This window comes from Paralichthys olivaceus, chromosome 10 (assembly GCF_024713975.1).
Source record: "Paralichthys olivaceus isolate ysfri-2021 chromosome 10, ASM2471397v2, whole genome shotgun sequence".
Classification (NCBI taxonomy): domain Eukaryota; kingdom Metazoa; phylum Chordata; class Actinopteri; order Pleuronectiformes; family Paralichthyidae; genus Paralichthys; species Paralichthys olivaceus.
Window position 1 is genome coordinate 22,000,650 of NC_091102.1, and position 23,655 is coordinate 22,024,304.

General features: G+C 42.2%; 3 protein-coding genes across 8 annotated transcripts in view; 2 read left to right on the top strand and 1 right to left on the bottom strand.

Moving 5' to 3' along the window:
* hecw2a (HECT, C2 and WW domain containing E3 ubiquitin protein ligase 2a) overlaps positions 1-4,383 on the top strand; it is a 34,563-nt gene extending 30,180 nt beyond the window's left edge. For all 6 annotated transcript variants that reach the window (XM_069532675.1, XM_069532676.1, XM_069532677.1 and 3 more), the window contains 3 exons: positions 279-364; positions 708-820; positions 1,202-4,383. In XM_069532675.1, the coding sequence (XP_069388776.1) occupies positions 279-364; positions 708-820; positions 1,202-1,313 (311 nt within the window). In that variant the 3' untranslated portion in view covers positions 1,314-4,383. The remainder of the gene's footprint in view (positions 1-278; positions 365-707; positions 821-1,201) is intronic.
* A 1,047-nt stretch (positions 4,384-5,430) lies between these two features.
* Positions 5,431-16,608, top strand: stk17b (serine/threonine kinase 17b (apoptosis-inducing)). Its single transcript, XM_020099711.2, has 7 exons — positions 5,431-6,033; positions 9,440-9,652; positions 10,497-10,635; positions 10,943-11,069; positions 11,928-11,976; positions 12,302-12,481; positions 13,277-16,608. Exons 1-7 carry the CDS (start codon positions 5,912-5,914, stop codon positions 13,515-13,517), a joined length of 1,071 nt encoding a protein of 356 aa, XP_019955270.1. The 5' UTR covers positions 5,431-5,911; the 3' UTR covers positions 13,518-16,608.
* On the bottom strand, positions 13,593-23,308 carry c10h2orf69 (chromosome 10 C2orf69 homolog). Its single transcript, XM_020099712.2, has 3 exons — positions 22,674-23,308; positions 20,138-20,367; positions 13,593-18,820 (listed from the first exon to the last, which is right to left on the bottom strand). Exons 1-3 carry the CDS (start codon positions 22,962-22,964, stop codon positions 18,343-18,345), a joined length of 999 nt encoding a protein of 332 aa, XP_019955271.1. The 5' UTR covers positions 22,965-23,308; the 3' UTR covers positions 13,593-18,342.
* Positions 23,309-23,655: the final 347 nt, after the last annotated feature.

A 23,655-nucleotide genomic window follows, 5' to 3' on the forward strand; every position in this document is an offset into this window, starting at 1 on the left:
CATTAAAGGGCTTTTTAAAGGTTTGGCCAATACATTTGAAAAGCCGCCAGCAGCGGGACGAGAACTCAAGCTGACAGTCGGCCATGACTCAGTGTGAGGCTCTTTTAATAGAGGAATCGACTGAGACGGACCAAACAGCCCAGCCCATTAAAGATTAAACAGCAGGGCCCATTCAAACAGCAAAGCCGAGAAATAGTGAGAGAGCAGAGGAACAAGGGACGGAGATCTTATTTGTTATTCATCTGACTCATGCACCATCATCATTTACCTCCCCCCAGGTTACCATGACAACCACATAGTGATTCGCTGGTTCTGGGCGGCTGTGGAGAGATTCAACAATGAGCAGAGGCTCAGGCTGCTGCAGGTAGGGCACGTGGGTGAGCGCATGTACACAGACTGCCCCCGTGTGGAGGCCAGATCCCCTGCAGACACTGCAGAGATGCGTTCACCACACACCACTCACTGTGAAACCTTCATATCACAACGGCCGGGCTTCTACCTTGATAACCTGCTTGAGAAATGATTCAAGATGTTAGTGTGACTTATGCTCCATTTCCAAATTTTCAGTAAAATGACTTGTAAGAATTCAGATGAATATATAGAATTAAAACGATAAATTCATATCAGTTTTAAGTCATGAATAATGTGAATGTGTCAGGCTGCTGTTTTCATACTTCATCTGACTTTTGTTTCTTCCATGTCTCTAGTTTGTGACAGGCACTTCCAGTATTCCTTACGAGGGTTTTGCCTCCCTACGGGGGAGTAATGGACCTCGCAGATTCTGTGTCGAGAAGTGGGGAAAAATCACTTCCTTACCCAGGTAGGACGATTGTTGGCATGACTAATGTTACACACAACCTTTTGTTTTGTATAAGTGACTCTTTACCAGTCATCATGTCTGGCATCTCCTAATAATCATCTGATCTCATACCGATTTTTTTTTTTTTTTTGGTATTGGGATTCTTTGGCTGTTTAGGAAATGCCATGGCTCTCAAACTGTCCAGCACCCAAAGATCTGCTGCTTTGGTCTGACTTGTTTAAATCAGTGGATGTGTCAAAGATGTGAATGAATTAAAACTAATTTCTGTCATTTCTGCCATTAAGTTTCATATTTACATGTTCTTTGTATAATTTGCTGTAGTCGAATAATGATTCAATTTCACATTTATTTATTTGTTGTGTGTTGTGTTTATGTGCACAGGGCTCACACTTGCTTTAATCGTTTGGACCTCCCACCTTACTCCTCCTTCTCCATGCTCTACGAGAAGCTGGTCACGGCTGTAGAGGAGACGAGCACTTTCGGTTTGGAGTGACCTCAAAACAGCTTAAGGCAGAGAAGCCCCTGGACATCTCTGGAAGGACATGGAAAATAAAACTAATATCCTCAAATGGCAACTACCCACCCATGGATAACGCTGCAGTTTTTTTACAACTGGTTTTTCTTCACTCAGTACACAGGATTCATTCCAATTCTCCGCCTCTCTCTTACATTTTTGACAGCGATCCATCACTTGAACACCCTCTGGAAGAAAGACGGAGAATTGGAAAAATAGAGCGAAAAGCCGTATATTGCAGTTTCTTGTTGTCATGGTAACCTTTGTTCATTAAGCCACATGTGTGCTTTATCTCTTCAGTTAATGGCCTTGGTTACTGGATTTTTTAGCACCTCCCCTCCTCCTCCTCCTCCTCCTCCTCCTCCTCCTCCTCCTCCTCCTCCTCTTTCTCCAACCTGCAGCTCAGAGACAGCTGCTCGAAAACTACAAAACTCCCTCCTCCCTCCCTGGACCTCTAAACTGTGTCCTTCCTGCACTGAGGCTGCAGTGTTATAAACTATAACACCTATAACACACACTTATACACATATACACTCACACACACACACACACACACACACACACACATATATATATATACACTCACACCCACAAACAAACATGGGACATTTTGTTATTGAAGTGCAAACCAGTGTTTCTCCCAAGATTTTTTATCAGCATGGAAATATGACCTTCTTGACTTTTAAATGGGTATTCAATGGAGCAGGAGATACACTGGTGTGCACAAACACACACATACACGCACACACACACAAGCAAATAAACAAATACAAATCAGTTGACTAAACAGAGACTGACAGTACATGTCACAGTTTGGTTATTTCATAAGCATCAGTAAAATATGTATGGACAGTGTCAGGACTGTTACCTTCACTGCTCTAAGATCAGAGCTCTTATCTGAGCATGAGAGGTTAAGACACATCAGCCACAGCTTTGTTTCCGGAAACACTCAACAAGGACACCCAGTATCACACACACATATAATACTACAGCATTAGCCTTGCACCTTCTAGTGTATTTTCTTACAGTGTAACAGATGCACTCACTCCAGATACATGTACTGACACACTCCAGTCATATAGACATGCAGGGTTCCTGTCTTTCAAACTCTTCCACACATTTCTCATGAGCGGCCAATGCACTTTCTCTCCCACACAGACAGATGACACCTGCTCATGAGTGTGACACACAAGGTCCTGCTCACTGATGCAATCGCCTCCCGCCCAGTGAAAGTGATGAATGTACCAAACCAGTGACTGAATGTATGAACCTCAAGCAACTGTGGTTGGACCCTGAGGAAGGGAAAACTCACACAGGCTGGAGAGGAAACACAAAGTTGGAAGTGAAGTGAAAGGAAATGAAATATGACGCAGTTGCTTGAGGAATGAGGGGGCGCTTGACCCGATGTTGGCACCGGATTAGGCCTTGTTAGCTGAAAGACACAAACCTGGTGTCAACCAAGGTTCCTGTTCAGGGTGCAGTGGTGGGATTTTTTTTTAGTACCTCTTGGGTTTTTCTAAAGGGAAGCTATTTTATGTTTGACCAGATCCACGTGTGTCACAAATCAAAGACGATGAAACTGTAGGAGCTGCAGGTTAAGTTCCTTTTACAGATATCAACACAAGGGGGCAGTAAGGTATTAAAACAAAGAAGCAGTGATTTGTCTGTGCTGAATGACCAGAAGTGTGAGGATGTAGTTGTCAGGAAAAACCACTGACCTTTTAGGGCTGTGTGGATATTGTATTTTAGAAGTTTTGTCATGACAGACAATAGCTTTGTCTTTAAAGCCAGTGATACAACATTTCTGTAAGTGCACTACCATCCCCCAAGGGACCCTTTCACTTCTCTCACACACTTTCCTACACGCACACAGTAACACACACACATTTTCTATGGGGTGCATGCAAGATTACACCTACTGTAAAAAGTCCTGTTGGAGCTCAACCACAGGGGCTGGAATCATGGAGATGAGCCCCACATGTGATGCGAGTTGTGGAGGCAGACTTTTGTATCCCAGCCCCGCTCTCCCAGCCCAATACTGCATGCGGGATCTTCTTGGTCAGCTCTGTGAGCCGAGCCAGGGCAGAAACCCCTAGATGGCGTTGTGTTATAGCTCGATATTGCATGCTGAAATAGTACAACACACTGTCCTTACTAGCTTTTTTGCATGAGGATATTGCTACCCATTCAGAAAAAGGGGTGAGGGAGTTGGTTAAGTTGTGTCACTTTGGTTGTGGCGCTTACTTTAAGCATGCGGCCTTATGCTTACCTGCCACTGTCATACCTTGAGTGTGAAGCTCATGGGAACAAGGTGTGGGAATTCGGTGCTTCAGTCACTTAGTTTTAGCTCTGATAATTGACAATGTGTGACTGCAATCGTTTGTTTTCTCTATGACAGTGTGGTGGCGAGTATCTTGGCAGCATGTTTTAAAAATGTTGTTACTTTCATATGTGCACGTCTGCCTATCTTAGTAATAGGTCGATATGTTTCATCGCTCATGAATCAGTGATGAATCGGTGGGGCTGTTTTGATTTTGTGAAATGTGAGAGCACATGTACGTGTACCATGTGTGCGGTCCTGTTTGTCTCTTTGTATATAACTGTATATGTATGTCTGTCCTGTTGTGTGTATAAATATATATATTTTGCACCGAATGTACCAAAGGTTTGGGACTTTCAAAGTCAACCATTAGACCTGCTCTCTATTTCACTGTCTCACACACACATCCTGCTCCTGGCTCCTGACAAATCCTGAAAAATCCTGACAGAACGTCACTACATGTTTGCTTGAGACGCAGATTTCCGGCATGGGCAACAATGCTTCACATTACTTGGTCAGTTTGACGTTTTCCATAATGATGCTATTCTGCTGCAAAAGACTGGTCCAACTGGTAACTTGCTTCACAGTCACACTGCTCTTCTTTCTTAGTACATTTCTGACAGGACCTGGCTCCACTTTTCTGATTTCCACTCTATGCAAAGCTCCTGTGTGTGTGTCTCCATTTCACCCCAATGATTGTAATAAAAGAGAACAAATGGCAAATTTTGATTAATGATACATGACCCTGATTCATAGATTATGAGTATTTTCTACCGAATTAATGTGTTAACAACAAAATGTGTTATCTCTAAAGTATATTATAAAACAAAGTTTATAAGGAAAACCATTTCATTAAGCAATAACTACTTTTTCTGAACTAAACAACCCACTCCTAAACCCAGGGCTCTAACCTGATTCAGTCAAATATAATAAATATAATATAATAGCTTCTCCAGATGCATCACCAAATGTTAATTTAGTTTTAATGTTAACATGTGCACAGCAGAATGGATTATGTGAAGGTTCAGGAAAAGATGAAATGTTAGAAATGGAAAATGAACAATTAGTATGGCAAGGTAAAACTACTAAGAGATAATTATGACATACTAGGAAATGTTAACTACATTTAAAATGTGTGAAGAGTATTAAATGTTAATGGTTTATTGTGTTGGAAATGTTGGACAATTTATATATGGATAATTTAGACTTTTGGATCACAAATTTGATGCATTATCGCAGAGGTTGGACTTATTTCCAGTATTTGAGATATGAATACATACGCATGCAAGCATAGTACACGTTTATATAATTTATTAACTTCTATAAAATTCAATCAATTATTCATACTTTAAAATCAACATTTTTAGATTGCATAGCAAAATAAACGATTTCAAGTATAACATTAGTGTTTTATGATTAGAAAACAAAACAATACAAATGTCTGCTCCCTAATATACTTGAAACTTATACTTTAGATATTTATGGCAGTCAAGCTTTCATTTAACACATCAACGTTACTCAGAGCTCTGACACATTTTCTCGATTATCTCCTGAAATCCATTATGATTGCTGTTGTTATTATTATTATGTATCCCGAATGGATTCGAAAGTTAGACTTTTGACCTGTAACTTTTTTGGGCCATCTTAAAGCCAAAGCTTCGGTTTGATCTATGAACGTCTGTCGCTTGCGTGACTCGTGTTTCTTGAGCCGTCTGTGGTCTGACGGTCAGTGAGCAGGTCGCGCGCCTGCCTCCGCCGCCGAGTGCGACTCACTTTCAACATTACGGCTTTTTTTCAAACGTGGCGACGGTGCGCATGCGCCAGGGCGTGACGTGTCCAGCGAGTGTCAAACGGAGGATGAGAGAACGAGCGAGGACTCCGGGGATCAACTTCTCTCCTGGGCAGCGGAGGCTCGTAGCGACGCTGTGGAGGGTTTAGCAACAACTCTCGGTCCTAGCCGGAGCTTTGACTCAGTCCCCGCTGCTCCTCAGCTCGGGAAAGTCTCTCTCGCTCACTTTTAAACCCGCGACATTCACCGTAGAGCTAACTCCGTTAGCCGCAGTTGAGCTAACCGCAGTCGGTAATCTGATCTGAACAATAGCACGGTCACCGGGTTGAGCTAACATTAACATGTAATTGATGTAGCTGCTGCTCGCTAGCCCGTTTAGCTTAGTTTCACCGTCCACCTCTCGTTAGCTTAGCGCGTAGCCCGGTGTTCAGTCCGTTAGCCGGCAGCAGGGGTGACAGGAGAGGGAAGATGTCTCGGAGGAGACTGGACAGTCGCAGCGGACTCTCCGCAGGTCTGCTCGGGGAAACTCAGACCCCGATCAGCGCGGAGCCCCTGGAGAGTGTGTACGAAGTGACCGGAGAGCTGGGGAGGTGAGGGAAACATGTCTGACTGCTCCTGCACACACAGGGTCAGAGGCACAACCTGCACGAAGCCGAGAGCTTCTTCACCCATGCACTCTCACGATATCAATTCTACTTACAGGAATTAAGAGTATGTGATATTAACTCAGGTTGTTAATATACTACTACTTTTAATAATGGTTCCACTTTGGGGCTGGATTTCATTACCGAGATGTCGCTGACAGTCGATGACAGTCTTTGGAAAAGTCTCATCAGTGGATCAAGAACAGTCCAAGTCTGTCATACACTTCCATTTGCAGTTTAAACAGTCGAATGTCATAAACTGAATGCATATATAGATAGATAGTGTTTCCATTAGCCAGTCAAATAAAGCTACAATAAGACGATGTTTATTCCAGTTTCACAAAAAAGAGGAATTTTCTCTGTAGAGTGAGATTTATCATTTTATATTCGGAGTGTTGATCGTTCAAAGCGATCAATTTGAAGATGTCACCTCAGACTTTGTTCTGGGCTTTCTTTACAATCAGCCGTGATGAAAACAAACTTCATTTCCTGATTGTTAGCAACCATGGAACTAATCATTCCCTAATTCACTGGTGGTACAACAGTGCTGTTCAATAACACAAAAGCAAGCAGATGATGTCGTAACAAATGCGTCTTGCCTTAACAAGCCCAGGATTTCACTGTTTGACTGAATGTGAAGAAAATGTGCGATGTAGCATTTACATGCTAATTAATGAGGGTCAAGACTAAAGATACAGACAGTATTGAATCACTTTATAGATTTAGATGACATGAGAGTTAAAACTGAATCATTTTCACATATGGACAATAGAAAACACTTACAGCAACTTAAACAACTTCTTCATCAAGGAAACTGTGTCCATCAACTAATAATTTATAGCAATGTATACTCTAGTTTGTGTTGTCTGTAATTTCTGTTTGCTCGAAGGCTTAGTAAAGATCAAGCAAATCACTGTATTCATTTTAGCTGCGTGCGGATTCTGGACTGTAAGACTTGTTAGCAGCGTAAACACGAGGGCCTCGCGGTGCCAGGGGACCGACTTGATCGTGCTACAGTAGACCTTTGTCGTGTGTTTGGCACCATGTGTGAGCCATGGCAACAGCTGATGGTCGATGACCACAAACATGATCACATCAGTGGTGTGTTTGAAGTAATGTATCACACACACACCAAATACCGTACAACTCTGCTTTCATGACCGGAGGAAGGAAACGAGCACATGTGCAAACCAGACTTTAGAAAAGGAGAAATGACACATGCCACTTCTGTTCACTGTGTGTATGTGTGTTGGTATCAAAACAGGAAGTTTGTTAATTGTTCGGCTTAAAATGTTCTAGTTCTACATCTGACTTCTTAACATATGAGAAATTCACAGGTCTGGTAAAAGATAATTTCAGATAAATAGATGCTGCCCTTTAACAGTATCATTTCTGTCTCACGGCATTTCCTTATTTCTTTGTCCGACAGTATCTCTCAACTTTATTTACTGTCAACAATGTGTTAGTTGTTACCCTCACCTAGGAGGCTATGTTTTCACTCCTAACAGTGTCTGGAGACTATACATTTTTAATAGAACGCATTCATTATCAGAAGGAGGCATGAAATAAACAATTTTCAAGTTGCATTATGTGGTCCAGCAGTTTTGGAGTTTGGCTCATTTGAGAGACGAGGTATCGCTGGCCTCTGCTTCTTAATTTTCTCACTGTAACTATTTTGTCTGTCTTACACAAGTCAACCAACTTCTCTGGAAAACAAAAGTAGATTTCTGGATCACTCTTTCAGTAACTGTATCATTAATAGAATGATGACAACACATGACAGAGGTCTCCCCAGTGCCCCCAACCTCCTGCTCAGCTTTAAAAATGCACCCAAACTATTTTTTGCATCAAATGCCAGAACTGCATGAATACACGATTAGTAACAGTGATAGATGGTGACACAGGAGTAGGTTAGTTTAGTGCCATTGTTCTATTGTGTAAGGAAAGTCCTTCTGGGTCTATAACCTTCACAGTCATTGCTATTGGTGCTAAGTTGTTATTTTTAGATGAGTTTTGTTTTTCTTTTGTTGGCCTTGTGCCTTATGCTTTTATCCCTTTCTTTATTTAAGAGCTTTGTCTTTTCATTTGAGATAAGGACATTGATTTCATGTTTAGATTTTATAATGCTTTTACTCAAAACCTCGCGATCAGATTGTGCTCACACTGTGCACTTGCACTCAGATATTTTGTTGCTCTAACAGATTTCCTACATTCTAGCTGCAACTCCTCTCCAAGCTCTCATGCTGCTTCTGTGCACATTTGAAATGTCTGATCTTGGAGTTCTCATCCTGCTCTTGGAATTTTCTGTTTGCTTTTGAATCTTTTTGTGCTGCAACGCTGTCAAAAAAATACCAACCAATAGAATGCTAGGTGTAGTGATGACAAATCAAATTGTCCCACCCTCGTAGGTGCGTTAGCTGACTTCTGCGTCAATAACATCATGCTGAGTGCTGTTGATAATTCTGTATAGTTGAATTGTTGCTTTTCAGGTTCATCAGCATGGATGAATCATGATGGTTTAATGTAGCAGCCAGTAGCTACTTGTCTCTGCCCAGTCTCATGAGCAATTACCCTGATTATCTTGACATGGTTTCAGTGTCAACACCAGGCCGCTCACATGTTGACTTCACACATGGCACACATGTGTTTTCCTCTATTAGTATCATTCTGGTGCGTTTTGGACAAGTGATATGTTCAATATTAAGAAAAGTGGAATAAACAGTCAAACAGCAGTCAATGGGGGCAGTGTGCCTTCAGTCTGTGGACTGAGTTGAACATGTCTTCTTCTATGTCCTTGGAGCAGCAGTCTGCAACTGGGGCAAATAATCGCTGCCATTTTGATGATATGATTATTTTTTTCATCTAACTGAGACACAGACACACAGCACATGCGATGATCTGTCATTGCAACAACATAGAATTACTACAATTGGTGGAATGCTTAATATCGAGCTGAATTACAGAGGTTTTATTTTGAAAGATAGTGTTGATTGCTTAACAGACCTCTGAAATAGCCAACATACAATGTATGAAAAAAAAATCAGTTTAATCATTCAAACTTAGATACAAGCTACATGTGAACAGCAATGATGAATGTAACTTCACTCTGCACTGTAGACTGTTTATAAAAAGCTCTGCACACCACATCGAGCACACAAACAAGTAAAAAGTGACAGTATATTGTAGAACTGTTTGAGGAGGACTCACTAATGACAAGGACTAACTCTGAAGTGGAAAGCAAACAGCCCAATCCAAACGGAATGGCACTGCACTAGTACTTTTAAAACAATCTAATGAAACTGTTCTTTGTGTCTAATATGGGTCTTCATTAATCGTATGTCCACTCTCTCAGGGGGAAGTTTGCAGTGGTCAAGCGCTGTGTGGAGAAGGCCTCAGGCAAAGTGTTTGCTGCTAAGTTCCTACGGAAAAGGAGGAGAGGCCGCGACTGCCGGGCTGATGTCATTCATGAGATGGCCGTCCTGGAGATGGCCCGTAACAATGCCCGAGTGGTCAACCTGCACGCTGCCTATGAGACGGATCACGACATCGTCTTAGTGCTGGAATAGTAAGTCCATATGAAGCGGAAACATTTATCATATCTTTTTGTTTGAGCATATGACACATCACATTTAATTAGTCTTTTCCACCTAACACTGTTAACACTGGCTCAGTTGCTCTGACGCATAGCACAGTCCTGTAAATGCCTTTTTAAGGTCAAAGTTCTGTTTGTCCTGTGTCAAGGAGCTACTACATAATCTGCCTTTTATATAATACCAAACAGGTATTATATAGCACAGGTTTATTAGCACATGTATACAGTATAATAGGTCTGAAACTCTGGATAAAGATCACTGGACTGAACATTTGTTCTTCCTTGTCTGGCATATCATTCATCTAGCCTCTTGTATCATCAAAACAGAAACTATATGTAAGACCAAGAAGGTAAAGTGATTTTGTTACCACGCCTTTATGTGTCACTTCCTCAGAGCAAAGTCAGTGTGAACAACTTTAAGAAAGTCTGGACAAGGAGAAATACCAACTGAGGCCTGAATAAGTTGAAATGTAATAAAGTCAGGCAAGCAAGCGGCCCATTCCAAACATGTTTAGAACGGGGACTGAACTAGTGTATAAACGTCAGATGGACTAGTCTGTCTCTGTGTGTTTGGGTGACATGATTAACCACAGTGCATTACAGTGAATAACAAGAACAGGTTTGCTCAACAAGACTTAACCAGATAACTCTCTGACTACAGGTTAAACCACCAGGCCATGAATACAGTTTATTATGCTTCTTTTCACCACCACATCAAAACTACATCAGATGCAACAAAATTGCCTAGGGATTTAATTTACTCGGATATTAGTGTGTTTGTGTATTTACAGCATATTTGTGTTTTCTCTTTGGTCAGTGCTGCAGGTGGAGAGATATTTGATCACTGTGTGTCTGAGGAGCTGCTGGCAGAGGCACAGATAATCAGACTGATCAGGCAAACACTGGAGGGAGTCCACTACCTCCACCAGAGCAACCTGGTGCACTTAGACCTCAAGGTTTGCATGCACATGCACAGTATATATATTTATGCAAATGTCCTCTAAAGGGAAGAGTTTTCTTTCAACAACCTCATTCACATTCTTTTGTAGAGAATGAAGCCAACATTTATTAATCATGTGTTCACAGTGACATATGGTCAATACATTTTCTAGACTTAAACAAACAGCCCTGTTAGAAATACTTACAGAAAACTAAACACCTCTTAGACTTATAAGTTTGGTTCCCAAGTTAAAAGTACCTCTTATCTTAACACCACTTCTGCTTTCACAGCATGTGTTTCCTCTTTGTTTTTTTCCACCTCAGCCACAGAATATTCTCCTGACCAGCCTGTCACCTCTAGGAGATATAAAGATTGTAGACTTTGGCCTGGCACGTAGATTGGGTGCGGTTGGAGAGCTCAGAGAGATTCTTGGCACACCTGAATATGTGGGTAAGGTGATTGTACATAATACAGGCTTTGATTACTCAAAGACACCAGGCATGATCAGACATCTGCCAACGTAAACCACAGAAAAGTTAGTAACACTGTGGAAAAGAGATATTAGATAGAAAAGGTTATATAGAACAAATTTGCTTTGCATTAGCATTCCATTACATGTGCACTGAGATGAATTCTCTGTAAATACAGTCCTACTGCCATACAAGAAATACTGGATTTAATCCATTCACACTGGCCTCAAGAATCTGTTGTAAAGAAGACAACATGTTTCATGGAAGGGTCCACAAAATGCCTATGGAGTTTCTGGGGTTAAACAGCGTTGCAGCCAAATCTAATACAGTTGAAATAAATGGTGACCACACACAAATGTTAAAAAACAATGAGAAAAAAACATAAAATGCCTCCATCCTGTGTTGGCATCCAAGTGTCTGTACGCCCCGACATTTAAATTTGACTCTAAATGGTTAATGATCAGTTACACCATGTTTTTACTCTAAATGTTCGCTGTTATCCTCCTCCAAGTTAGTGCTGCAGTAGCTGCAGCTATAGCGAGTTCTCGCAATACTTGCAGGTTCTAACGATTCGCACAAGTTATCACAAGAACTGCAGCACCCCTCCATCGGTATAGTGGTGAGTAGATAGTGAGTGAATTTTCATTTTTGGCCTTCTTGAAATTGGAAAATCTATTTGACAATGCAGTATCAAAAGAGAGGAAAAAAAAAACTATATGAATTAACTATACAGATATCCAAATTTGATTTGCTCAGTTGTTTAGTTTAGATATCTTTGCTTTTCTGTGAGACTTTGGGCCTTACGCTGGTAAAATGGCTGACTGTTTCTTTCCTGCAGCTCCAGAGATCCTGAATTATGAACCAATCACAACAGCGACTGACCTGTGGTGAGTGCTGACTGGAAAATCTTCACCAGCTCTTCATAATACATTGTGCTGATTTGAAAGAAACTGCAATTTCATGTCTTGTGATACTGCTACACACAGTTTGACTCTGTTTTTCAAACCAAATGATTTGTTCAAATTTGTTTTGATTGAGGTGATCCATTTCAGTGTAAATCCACAAACCACAGGCTCTGTAATAGGATATTTTTATTTTCCTTTTGTTCATGAAGTTTGATATTATCGTCTGTCTTGTATGCCTTCATCCCACATGTGCTCCAGTCTTTGTTTTCACTGTGTCCTTTATCCTCCATGTCCTTTCTTTCCGCAGGAGTGTGGGCGTTATAGCTTACATGCTGGTGACAGGCGAGTCACCGTTTGTCGGGGATGACAAGCAGGAGACGTATCTGAACGTGTCCCAGGTGAACGTGGACTACAGCACGGAGGCCTTTTCCAGGGTGTCTGAGCTGGCTGTGGACTTCATCCGCAAGCTGCTGGTCAAAGCACCAGAGTGAGTAAACATGGTAACAGTGTTAGCGCCTCAAACTGCTGATAGGCTTGACGGATTCGTCATAGTACACTCTGTGCACACTGGGATGTTGACACGACACCTTTCCTTTTCAAACTCGCGCTTGAGGGGCAGCAATTCGGTCCAGTCTTATCCTAAATGCTAGGTGTTGCTGCTGAGAAAAATGCCACCACACTGATAGAAAAAGGGAAAGAAGAAACAAACTAAACGGTTGTGGCCCTGGCTTGTTTCCACCAGGAGGAGTCTTGCCCTGACAAACTGGTTGTGGAGGTTTTTCCTCAAAATGCCCAGTCTTTACCAACAGTCTATACAAAGTGTTTACCATCCGGCAACCTCTACGCTCCCTCATTAATGAGGGGTAATGTAGATGTCTGTAAACAGGGACCTTTTCGCAGACTCTTTTCTCCTGCATGTTGCTCCAGCCACACTTGGGAGGTGAACGACTAGTCTAAACGACGTTAGGCGCCGGTGGAAGTGATGACATTTCTGGCCAACATGCAAAGTGTAAAGGATTCACACACCAGTGCAGCTTGCACATCCCAGTGCCAATAAAGCTCTGATTTTTATTTTTACACCAAAGAAATTAATTTTATGCACAAATATAATGAGATCCTTTTTGTTAGTTATAAGCAACAATAATATAATTATTAATCAACAGATCAAATGAGCAGAAACCCAGCATATTAATGACGATGATTGTCTTTAGGCCTAGATTGACTGAACTCTGACCATTACAGTGGTGCTTTCTAAGTGCGTTACGTTGTGCTTTGACCACAGGGACCGGCCCAGTGCTGCAGAGTGTATGAGCCACCCGTGGCTGTGGCAGCAGCAGCTGTGTCTGAGCCCTGACCCCACCACCATCACCCGCACCACCCGTGAGAGGAGCTGTGGCACCAAGTGGGCAGCGCCGCCGGAAGACCCTGAAGACAAGGAGAACTTCCTGGAGTCCCCACACTCGCACTCAAAGAGGTTTCGCTTTGACGAGGAAACATCTGCCCCTGGGGATGGTGACTTTTGAAAAAGTAAAAAGGGGAGGAATCAAAGGTGGGGGTGCCCACCTCTTCCTCTGAGTTTTTTAATTCTTTTAAACCCCCCCCCCCCCCCAAAACAAGCAGCCATATGCTGCCCGCCACTCAAAAGTACTTAGGTTGTGTTCATATCTCACTAATTTGCAAAATTCCAAGATCAACCACTCAAACCAAAGATAACCAGCTATATTTTGAGATCTGTCACTGATGCTGTTAAAAGTGAAAATGTGCATGTCTATTAATGCAGTGTGTTTAACCTAAAGTATTTAATTATTTTCATTGTTCAGATCTTTGATATTTCCAAGGGCTGCATGAGCCAGCTCTGTTTATCTGTCCCTGTACTGATGAAGGCCAGTCACTCCAGGGAAATCTATGCAATACTTCTCTTGTATAGTTTTATTAACCAACTGCACTCTGCCTTAAGGTGGGATGTGAAGTGTTCTTGTTACAGCTACTGTTTGTGTGATGTGGAGAGAAGAACCTCCGCAGGCAGGAAGTGTGATCGTGTCCTTATTGGCATGTGGGATGAGAGCTGGGGGCCGAAGGACAGCAGCATCATGGGAAATCAGGTTTTGGCTTGGCTTTGTATGTTGCGTCTCACATTGGCCACTGTTTTTTGAGAGGACACACTGCTGTCCATGTCACTCCCTTCCCCGCAGCACTATCACTTGAATAACAACCAGCAGAAGGACACGATCACACACAAGTATACTACATTCCAATTTTTTTTGCCTTGTCCCCTGATGTCAAACTGTCATGTTCTCCATGTCTGCTCCAGATGAAGGGTTCAAATTAGCTCAGGGCTTCAGACAAAACTCAATTTAATAACTGGAACCATAATGTGGCCCCCTTCAACAAAACCTGGAAACCTGCACGTTTAGTCTTAATCTTGTTTTCAGGTTATTCTGGTAGAAACAAATCATGGTACTGATGGAATCCCTCTTTATCCTCCCTCAGTAACTTAACACAAAGTTGTTCTGACTCTATATAAAACTCACGAGTCATTCACATGCCACACCTGAACTTACTCAGATGATTTCCTCAGCAAGGCAGGAGAGAAACATTTCAGCACTTAGCTTCATTAGCACAAGTTCAGAATTGATAAGCACAACAGGAGCTATTTATGAAGGTTTGTATGATTGTGTGTCCTTGACAGATTCATTGTCTTTGAATCCCTCACCAAAGCCATTCCTTCTGCTTACACAGCGTCGGCATTACAAGCTCCTCTCGTCCTGGGTTAGGTGATTTGTTCCTAGTGTTTTCATCTCAGGGCATGCTGCTCACTCTCTGCTCACTTTGTTTCCTTTTCCTAACATTATTTTCATAGGCCTATGATAAAAAATAATTATTATTTATGTGTTGGACGTATACTTTATATTTGTATGTAAATAATGTGCTCACATGTATTTTAAGAAGGATTCTGGTGGGAGGCGAGTGGTTTTGAGCGATTCTGGTGTAATTTAGAACAAGATGCTGTTGCAGTTACATTATAATGACTAATAAATGTTGGACTGCAGCAAATTGGGAAGTTGAAAGTAAGGATTCGTTTTCAGGTGGAAATAGGAAGTAAGGATGGATGAGTCAGGTGGTTTTAGTCAAGAGAAGGGGATTTTTTGAGAAGTGCATGTCTTGAACGAAGCATGTAAAGGAGCAGTTTTTGACAAATGGGACATTTGAGTATTTCCCAAAATGTCGAACTGTTTGGTTGTTGGCTTTTGAGATTTGTAGGCATGAAGGACTTGTGGGAGTGATGCTATGTTTTTTTAAAAAAAAAAAAACGGAGATGGATGTTTGTCTCAAGAAGTGCAACAGAGCCACTGTATCATGTGAAATATGGGGCGCTTACTTGGAAGTCGCTGCCAAAAGAGTAACTGTAATGTCATGTCATGTAAATGCTGTTCTCTCACAGGAAGTGCCATCTTTTGTTCAAGTGAGACTTGAATGAAAAAAAAAAAAACCCTCCACCACCTCTATAGTGCAGCACCAGCAACTTGCTCTTAACCTCCAAACATTCCTCCTGTAGTTGCCAGGTGCCAAACTGAATAAGTCCATGTTGTATTTGTTTGTTGTTGTCACCAGCTGAGACAAAGGCCTTTGTGTGGGAGATGGGCGTCTCCCGCCACAGCCATGCTGTCATCTTTATGATGTCATCCTTTCAAACTGGAGCACCACACTGTAAAAGATTTGTTTTTCTTCTCAGTGAGATTTAATCTGAGTGAGCAGTTTCGACTCCAAACAAGCTTGATACTGTCAGATTATGGAAACAGGAGAAGCCACATTGTCTCTTTTTACTACTGTATGAAGAAATAAGCTCGGATCTTACTTCATCTCAAGAGTAACAACTTCTTTATAAGTCTGGTCATGGTTCTTCCTAATACCGTATCTAAACGTGCAATAGCACCTTAAAAATCTCCATTCAGGTGGACTAAGAAAGTTTCTCAAGTGTTAACTTTGAGAAAAACCTTTAAAACTCAGTTGTACATAAACAAATAAAGCTGCTTTTCCTGTTGCAGCAGAGTCTGTAACAACCAGATGAACTTGACAGATCTGCAGAGGATGGACTTGTTTTTCAGTGCAGTGATGTCAGGGATCTCTCTCTGCAGGATGATGAAATGCGTGAACGTCAGACACAAGTGGCTCGTGTTTGCCGGCATTGTTTATTTGTCACTTGAACATGACTTATGCTGTGGTGTAGGTTTTTGTACAGCTATTGTACTGTTATTTTTCAGCAGCTAGTCACCCGGTGGCCTCGTGCGTGAGTGCTCATTGTGTGGACGGGAGGTGCTCAGGCGGCAGTCCTGAACTACCACTGATGTCACACTTGTCTTCTTCTGTAACTGCAGCCAGACTGAAAGTCACTGTAGACTCAAGTCAAACCAGCCACAAGCACAAGCAAATACATGTTTGAGATGTTTGTTTATTTTGCATTTTATATATATTTTTAATGTATGAGCATTCTGATTGCATCTGAAATGACTAAAAGAAAAGACATAATCTGTGTTATATTCTGATCAACTGCAGGCTAATATGTAGGCATTGCAAAACAAACTGAAAAAGCTCATTAAAGATTGTAGAAAAATATCTGTTGCAGCACGTTGTCTTTTGTTCAATGAAAGAAAAATAAAACATGTTTTCTTTTTCAGTTCTTTATTTCTCCACACTGCTGCCACCTGCTGATTCAGGAGGCGTGATCCATGCTCTCTGTCACTGGTTAACCGTTAACGGGACGGGACAGAGTGGCGTGGTGTCGAAGGGGCACCACTCGGCAAGCAGATGGTTAGAAGCACAGTGTGTTCAGTTGGCTGTGCAGTAGGTAAACAGCCCAACGCTAACACACAGAGAGTAAACCCAATGGAATGCTCTGAAGTTACAGGCAGCGAAATGAGCCGCAGACGTCAGCACAGTGCATAGATGCTACGTTAGCTCACAGATTCATACAGAATGGAACACGACATACAAGTTAATACACATGCTGCCACACTGAGATAAGCAGCAGTTTCATCACATCTCCGACAACTAGCAAGTATGTGTCATTTTACATACAGCAGTGTACATTTCTATATAAACAATGACTATGACCATGGTCATATTACTACATAACCAAACTACACAAACATTATCCTGTGAACACATTTTGACAAATGTTTACATTGTAAACATCGGTTTGTCTTATTCTATCCTTTATCAAGGTAATTTGGTATGTTGTATGTGTTATAAGGAAAACAATCTGATCAAAACTAAATGGAGCAAATTCACATTTGTCAATATTAAGAAACATTCAAACAGAAAAGCTCTGGCATTCTTCACACTGAGGGAATAACAGAACCATTTTGAACGTTCTGACTGTGTACTTGGCTTAAATCATCAGCCACCGGTTAAGACAATCTAGAATCACTTTAGAACAAACTAATGAGGTCTGAGGGCGAACACGGCAGCAAAGCTTAGACCTCCACACATTCTTGTGTCTAAAGAAGCTCAACACAAGTGCAGGTATGTAGAGAACGTAATGAGCTCTTACACGAACTCTTATACACATTCAATAAACATGAGGAGAATAAAACAGAAACATCAAGTATCATTCATGTATATAATTCCACAGCTCTGCAGCAGAATCAAACGTAAAGGCTTATGTTTAGCGTAATGGACGTCCACATCAGCTTTCTAAGGTTGCATTACTTTTTTTTTGTTTTTTACTTACTAGTGTATATGGATTACCACAAAAACCCCTGAATCCCATGAAATAATATTAAACCAGCATTATGCCTATTTGAAGCTTAGGGGCAGCCCCTGAAGGAAGACACTGAATGTTCAATTTATCCAAGGTCTTCTCAGGGAGAAGGAGGAAGGCTATCTGATCATTCCACCTCAGATTAAGGGCATTTAGCAGCAGAAAAGAAACATAACACACCAGCATCTGTCATGTGCTCCTAAGTCTGAGCCCTGAAATCTCCAGAGGACTGAGGTAAAACCAGCCAACAAGACAAAGGCTGTATTCTAACTATCTAAAGTGCTCAGTAATGTTTGAACATTCAGCTTTAGGTTTCTGTGTGTGTGTGTGTGTGTGTGTGTGTGTGTGTGTGTGTGTGTGTGCGTGTGCGTGTGTGTGTGTGTGTGTATGCCAATTTCAATGGGCTGTTGGAGGGTTAAGGCTTGGTTTTGGGGTTAGAATTAGGTTTAAGTAAGGGTAAGGGGCTAGGGAATGCATTACATCAGTGAGTGTCCTCACAACTATAAGTGTGTGTGTGTGTGTGTGTGTGTGTGTGTGTGTGTGTGTGTGTGTGTGTGTGTGTGTCTCATCCAAGTGCTCATAGCTACTCAAAACTCCTGGATGATCCTGAAGTGGTTCTCGATGGAGGGCTGCTCATCCTCAAAGTGCAGCTTCTTACTCGGACAGGCCCCGAACTCCTCCAGGGTTTTGATGAACTGTCTATGCTCGCGGCCCACCCAGGCCCGCATTGGGTCACACACCTCATAGGGGCTCACGTGGGCGTGAATTGACACCCCGCTGGCAGCGAGCTCCTTCAGCACCCGCTTGTCTGTCACCCAGGTTTCACTGCCCCCCGGGTGGCCACCGTCCAGCCAGTACATGGCAGAGAGGCATTTAATGAAAGGGGACATCTGCGGGTCAGTGCGGGCCCCGCCCAGCTCGTACAACATCTGGTTCAGCACAACGCAGCCTTTGCTGAAGCCTACCAGCATCAGTGAAAACCCCGAGGGGATGCTATCAGCACCTCCTTGTGGCTGGAGGGGGTTTGGTAGGTTGGCTCTCTCCATGCCGTGGCTCAGCAGAGCCCTGCAAACAGAAACATTGATCAGATTCAGTGCAAGGGAATCATGCCAGCAATACAGGCTGTAGTACATTGTTAAAAAAGCTCATGAAGACGTGTTGATACCTTCAGAGTCGATGGGAATATTTGAGGCGTCTCCCTTTGACTATGTGTCTCTCAGTCTATTTGTCACTTCTCTTTGAAAGTACAGCTTTTTGAACTGTCATGTTTTTTTAGAACTTGGCATCATCAGTAATTATTATTAGAAAATTATCCAGCAACTAATGTCGGGTATCAAACCTCTATACTTTTTTGGTACTGTTTCAGATCTGTCCATACAAAATACTGTTGAGTTCCAAAAGCTGGCATCCAATGTATATATTTTCTCTTCATTCAAGAGTGTTGTCTTTCTTTTTGAGAGCAGGACTTCGAGATTTCACATTCACAGGGCGAGCACAGGGTTTTGAGTGAAAGAATTACAAAAACCTGAGCATGAAGTGAAAGACCACTCTCTAAAGAGAGAAGAAAGAACATACAAATGCACAGATTGACAATCTTACACTTAACTTTTTGATTCTAATCGTTGTTGCCAGTTGCACAGTTAAATTATTCAGTTGCCGTACAGCTGCTCGTGTCGAAGCATTTAATGAACATGTTTATGTTTAAAAGGCTATCAAACTAAAAAGTGTTGGTAGAACTACTAATTAAAGTCATCACATAGTTTCTATTACTCAAAATGATCAGTGTGTCAGCATTTACAGTATATAGCAGCTACAAGTTATAAGTAAATAACACAAGTGAGTCATGAAGCTGAATGTGTTCGTCAGCGTTAAAGCATGTGTCACAATAACGAGTCCAACTGGTTCCTGGTAGTTACTGATGTAATGCAAGGTGTGTATTATTTTGGACACATAAAAAAAACACCATCCTCATCGTTTCCAGTCTTTGTGCTACGCTAAGCTAACTGACGGGTTGGCTCCAGCTTCATATTCAACTGGACAGATATGAGAGAGAACCATTTTATCATGTGAATCTTTCCTTTCCAAATGAAAAAAGACTATTTCTCTTAAAAATGATGTGGTATCATCTGAGGCATGTAAATGAAAATGAAAGGCATAATAAAACTCTCATGTACACAATAATTACAGCACAGTTTAAGTCTAGTATTTTACGACGTGCTTACTGCAAGTTCTAAAGCTCAATATGTGAGAATGGAGCCTTTATGTCGGTTGTCTCTTTGTCAGCCTCTCTACCAAATGAGTGTATGGAGCTGAAAGTGTCTTCATTTCAAACTAATGTGCAATATAATCTGGCAGACATGAGCAGAAAAGAAGGCCAAAAACCTGAGATGGCGAAACGCTCCATAGTCAGGGGAGTACTCCGGTGCCCCGAACATGTTGCTCTCCACAAAGTTGCGGTAGCAGCTGAACTTGTGGAGATACATGCGTGAGGCTCTGACCACCCAAACATGTTGGTCTGGGAAACGTTGGCCCAGAGTGAAGGCCACCTGCTCCAGACTCCAGGAGAGCCACTGAGCTCCCTCAGGCTGCACAGCCATCTCCTCCTGGAAGTTCTGCACAAAGAGCACACACAAATAGACGGTTAAACTTTAAATACACGTTTTACCTGCACATACTGGACTCACAGAAAATAGGATATGTTCATGTAGCATCACTCTGCATTTGCTTGTGTCCAAGTATAAACAGCTAATCCCCCAGTCTGTCTAAAATTAGATTGTTAGCACAGATCTTACACAGCTTCACACGATGCAACGACTGCATGTTGTATAATTTAACTCTTGCTAGGGAGGAGATGGATTTGCAGTGGCCATGTTAATGGGCCTTTAAACACTTAAAACCTTAAGATGGAACACACTAACATTGCAAAAATATTTTTTAACAAATGTCGTTTTCAATCTGTGACCAAAACTGCTGGTCACAGCCGTGGTGAGTCTGACCTTTGGTCCACCTAATTAGTTCCATCAGCAGCTTCTTCTCAGTGTGCTGTCACACTGTTGGTGTGTGGTCCTGAACACAGAGGCTTCATTCTTTTTTATTTATATGGAAACATCACGGTGAGGGCATCCAGCGCATATATGAGCATCTCCTGGGAAATACCAGCACACTGTGGGAATATTAACACTTGTGGAGAAAGTTGCCTAATGAATTGCAGATGAGGACAGTGAACAGAGGGACTGGACACTTGAAAAGCCAGAATAAATTAAGGAGGCTCTTTAACTCATTAGAGAAATGAGAAAAGAAAGACACGTGTGATGCTTAAGCTCCTGTAACTCATCTAGACACATGTACTTGATGAGTGAGAACTCTTCACCTACCTAAAAAATGAAAACAAAGAATATCTGACACGGCTTTGCACAATCTAAAACCCAAAGCCATTACCAGGCTGGCCCAGAACTGCACATATGTTCAGAAACACCCCTCCTCTTTACTGATCGCCTCCACAGTTTCCCCATACCCATTTTTTTTTAAACTATGATGTTTCATTCTGAAAAAATTACTATTCAGGACACCGGTAACAGCAGAGTAGTTTGTTATTGATGAAAATAAAATCAATTTATGTTTTTAAAAACCATATAGGTAAAGCAGGTAAGATAAGATAAGATGCCATATGTAAAGATGGATGATATACAGTAACTGTTCCCCGATAGTGTAGCCAAAGCATCTTGGTCACCACCTTGTGGTGGGCTGCAGTACGGATCATAAATCCTGCTGTTGTTCATTGCTCCTTAGATGTAAAAACCATATTACACAGATATTTAGACTCACTCAACATGTTTGTGTTGCACGATATCTTAATGTATTTATAGAACTGTCTTTTGATACCCTCACTATAGTGTCACTTTAGTGTCCAGTGTGTACATTTCAATTATTTTGTGATTCCAAACCCCAAACTTCTCCAAATTTAATTAGTTTCAGCTCCTGCTCAGAGAAAATGGGGAATGATTGTCGAAACACTGCTCCAGCCCACAGCCAAATGTGACACAAATACACAAACAGGAATATCTGCAGTGACAGCTCTGTGTGATAGGGTTTGATTTGGTGAGGAGAGAAGTGCTGCTTTCAGTGAAACGTTCGGACAAAAGCTCTAAACAGACTTTTATGAACACCCATATAAATAAACTTCACTTGATATCAACTTCGCTGAAAGCAGTCCAGTGCTACAGGGTCAAATATCTGCCCCCACATGTGGAAGTCCTCTCTCAGATGTGCGTCCTAAAGTGACAGCAGACTCATTACTCTACCCAATGAAGAGGGAAACAGTCATTATAAAACAGGCTCCTGTTTACGATGATGTGCAGGTCATGGTTCCCCCGAGCTGGGTTGTTCCCCTGCTAATCTTTAACAGTAACATGTGACACCAATTATGCGTCATATGCTTTGTCAAAGACATTAAAACTTAACATCTGCAAGACACACAGCAGTTGTCCAGTAGGGGTGATATTTATTAACTGTATGTGGTCTTTACACTCATCACAAAGCTGAGTGTTTACAGTCTATGCACTCAGTCTGTTAAGAACAAATATCCAGTTTGAACTTGAGTCAGCTGTTTTCTCACAGGTTGTACTGGAGCTGTGCAGAAACAATCACCTCTGATGAGAATGTGTGCCTCAGGTCCACTGTAAACAACAGTGAATGTCAATCAATCGCATTATATGTGTATAGCCCACATTATCAAATCACAACTTGCCTTATGTGGCTTAACAATCAACGGCTTCCTCTTCCCCTAACCCTCAACAACAGTGCAACAACTCGAACGTGTGGGAATAAAGATAATCGAGTCACTATAAGGTGATTCAAAGCATCAGTGATCGTGGGTCTGAGGACCCCACGCCCCTGGATGACTTCAGCTCCCACTCACCTGTATGTCTCCGTGGAAAAACACAACATGTCTGCTGCTCTTCTCCTCGGGTTCGGAATCCCCCTGGCTCCGCGCGTCAGGCCGCAGCAGCAGCAGGTCGTTCACCCGGCTCGGGGGGGCTCCGGGCACCGCAGGCAGCCTCTGCAGCGGGCTCCCGGGGCACGCATCTCGGCTGGCCGCTGCTCGCAGGCCCGGAGGCTCGGAGGATGTCGCCGCTACAGAGCTCATTGCTTTGGCCACAGTTGACAGAGTAAAACCCACCGCAGCGGCTCGGGGGAGGAAAAAACGCATGGACTGGGAAACGATGTCTTTCTCAGCGCAGCCTCTCCATGCTGCTGCTGGACGCTAGCGTGTTGACGAACGATAGCTGCTCTGTGCTAGCGCCGCAGCATCACGCTATCGACAGCTAACCTCAGAGCGAGGTCCGGGGGACTGTGACCTCAGTACGTCGCGTTACACAAGGTCTCCTACCCGCTGTCTGTCTCCAGCTGGGACAGATTGAAGACATGCACGTAGATCTTGTAACATAGTGACAGGTCTGACTGTTCCCCGTCCACGCAGAGGCGCTGTTTGTCCGAACACGACCGCAGGCTGTTAGCACCGGTGCGCATGTCTGTGCTGCCCCGGAGACACTGGAGCGTAGAGAGGATACACTGCTGTGCACTTCCGTGTTCGACTTAGTTCGTCAACCACACCATTTTCGGTCAAGGGAGTTTTATTTATTAAGCACATGTCATACACACAGGTAGATTCACACAGGGACATTCTAAACACCACAGAGATACAAATCTAAATATGTCAATAGAAAATGTAGAAAGTTCAGTTTAAAATAAGTTTAAGGACTTAAAAAGAGTAAAGTAAAAGAGGTAAATATACAATTTTAAGGTTGAAGGAAAAATAAACAAAAGTAGAAGATAGAAACGCGTAGAAACATAAAATAGAATAAAACACAATGATGTTATAATCTTGTAACATAGGTGAG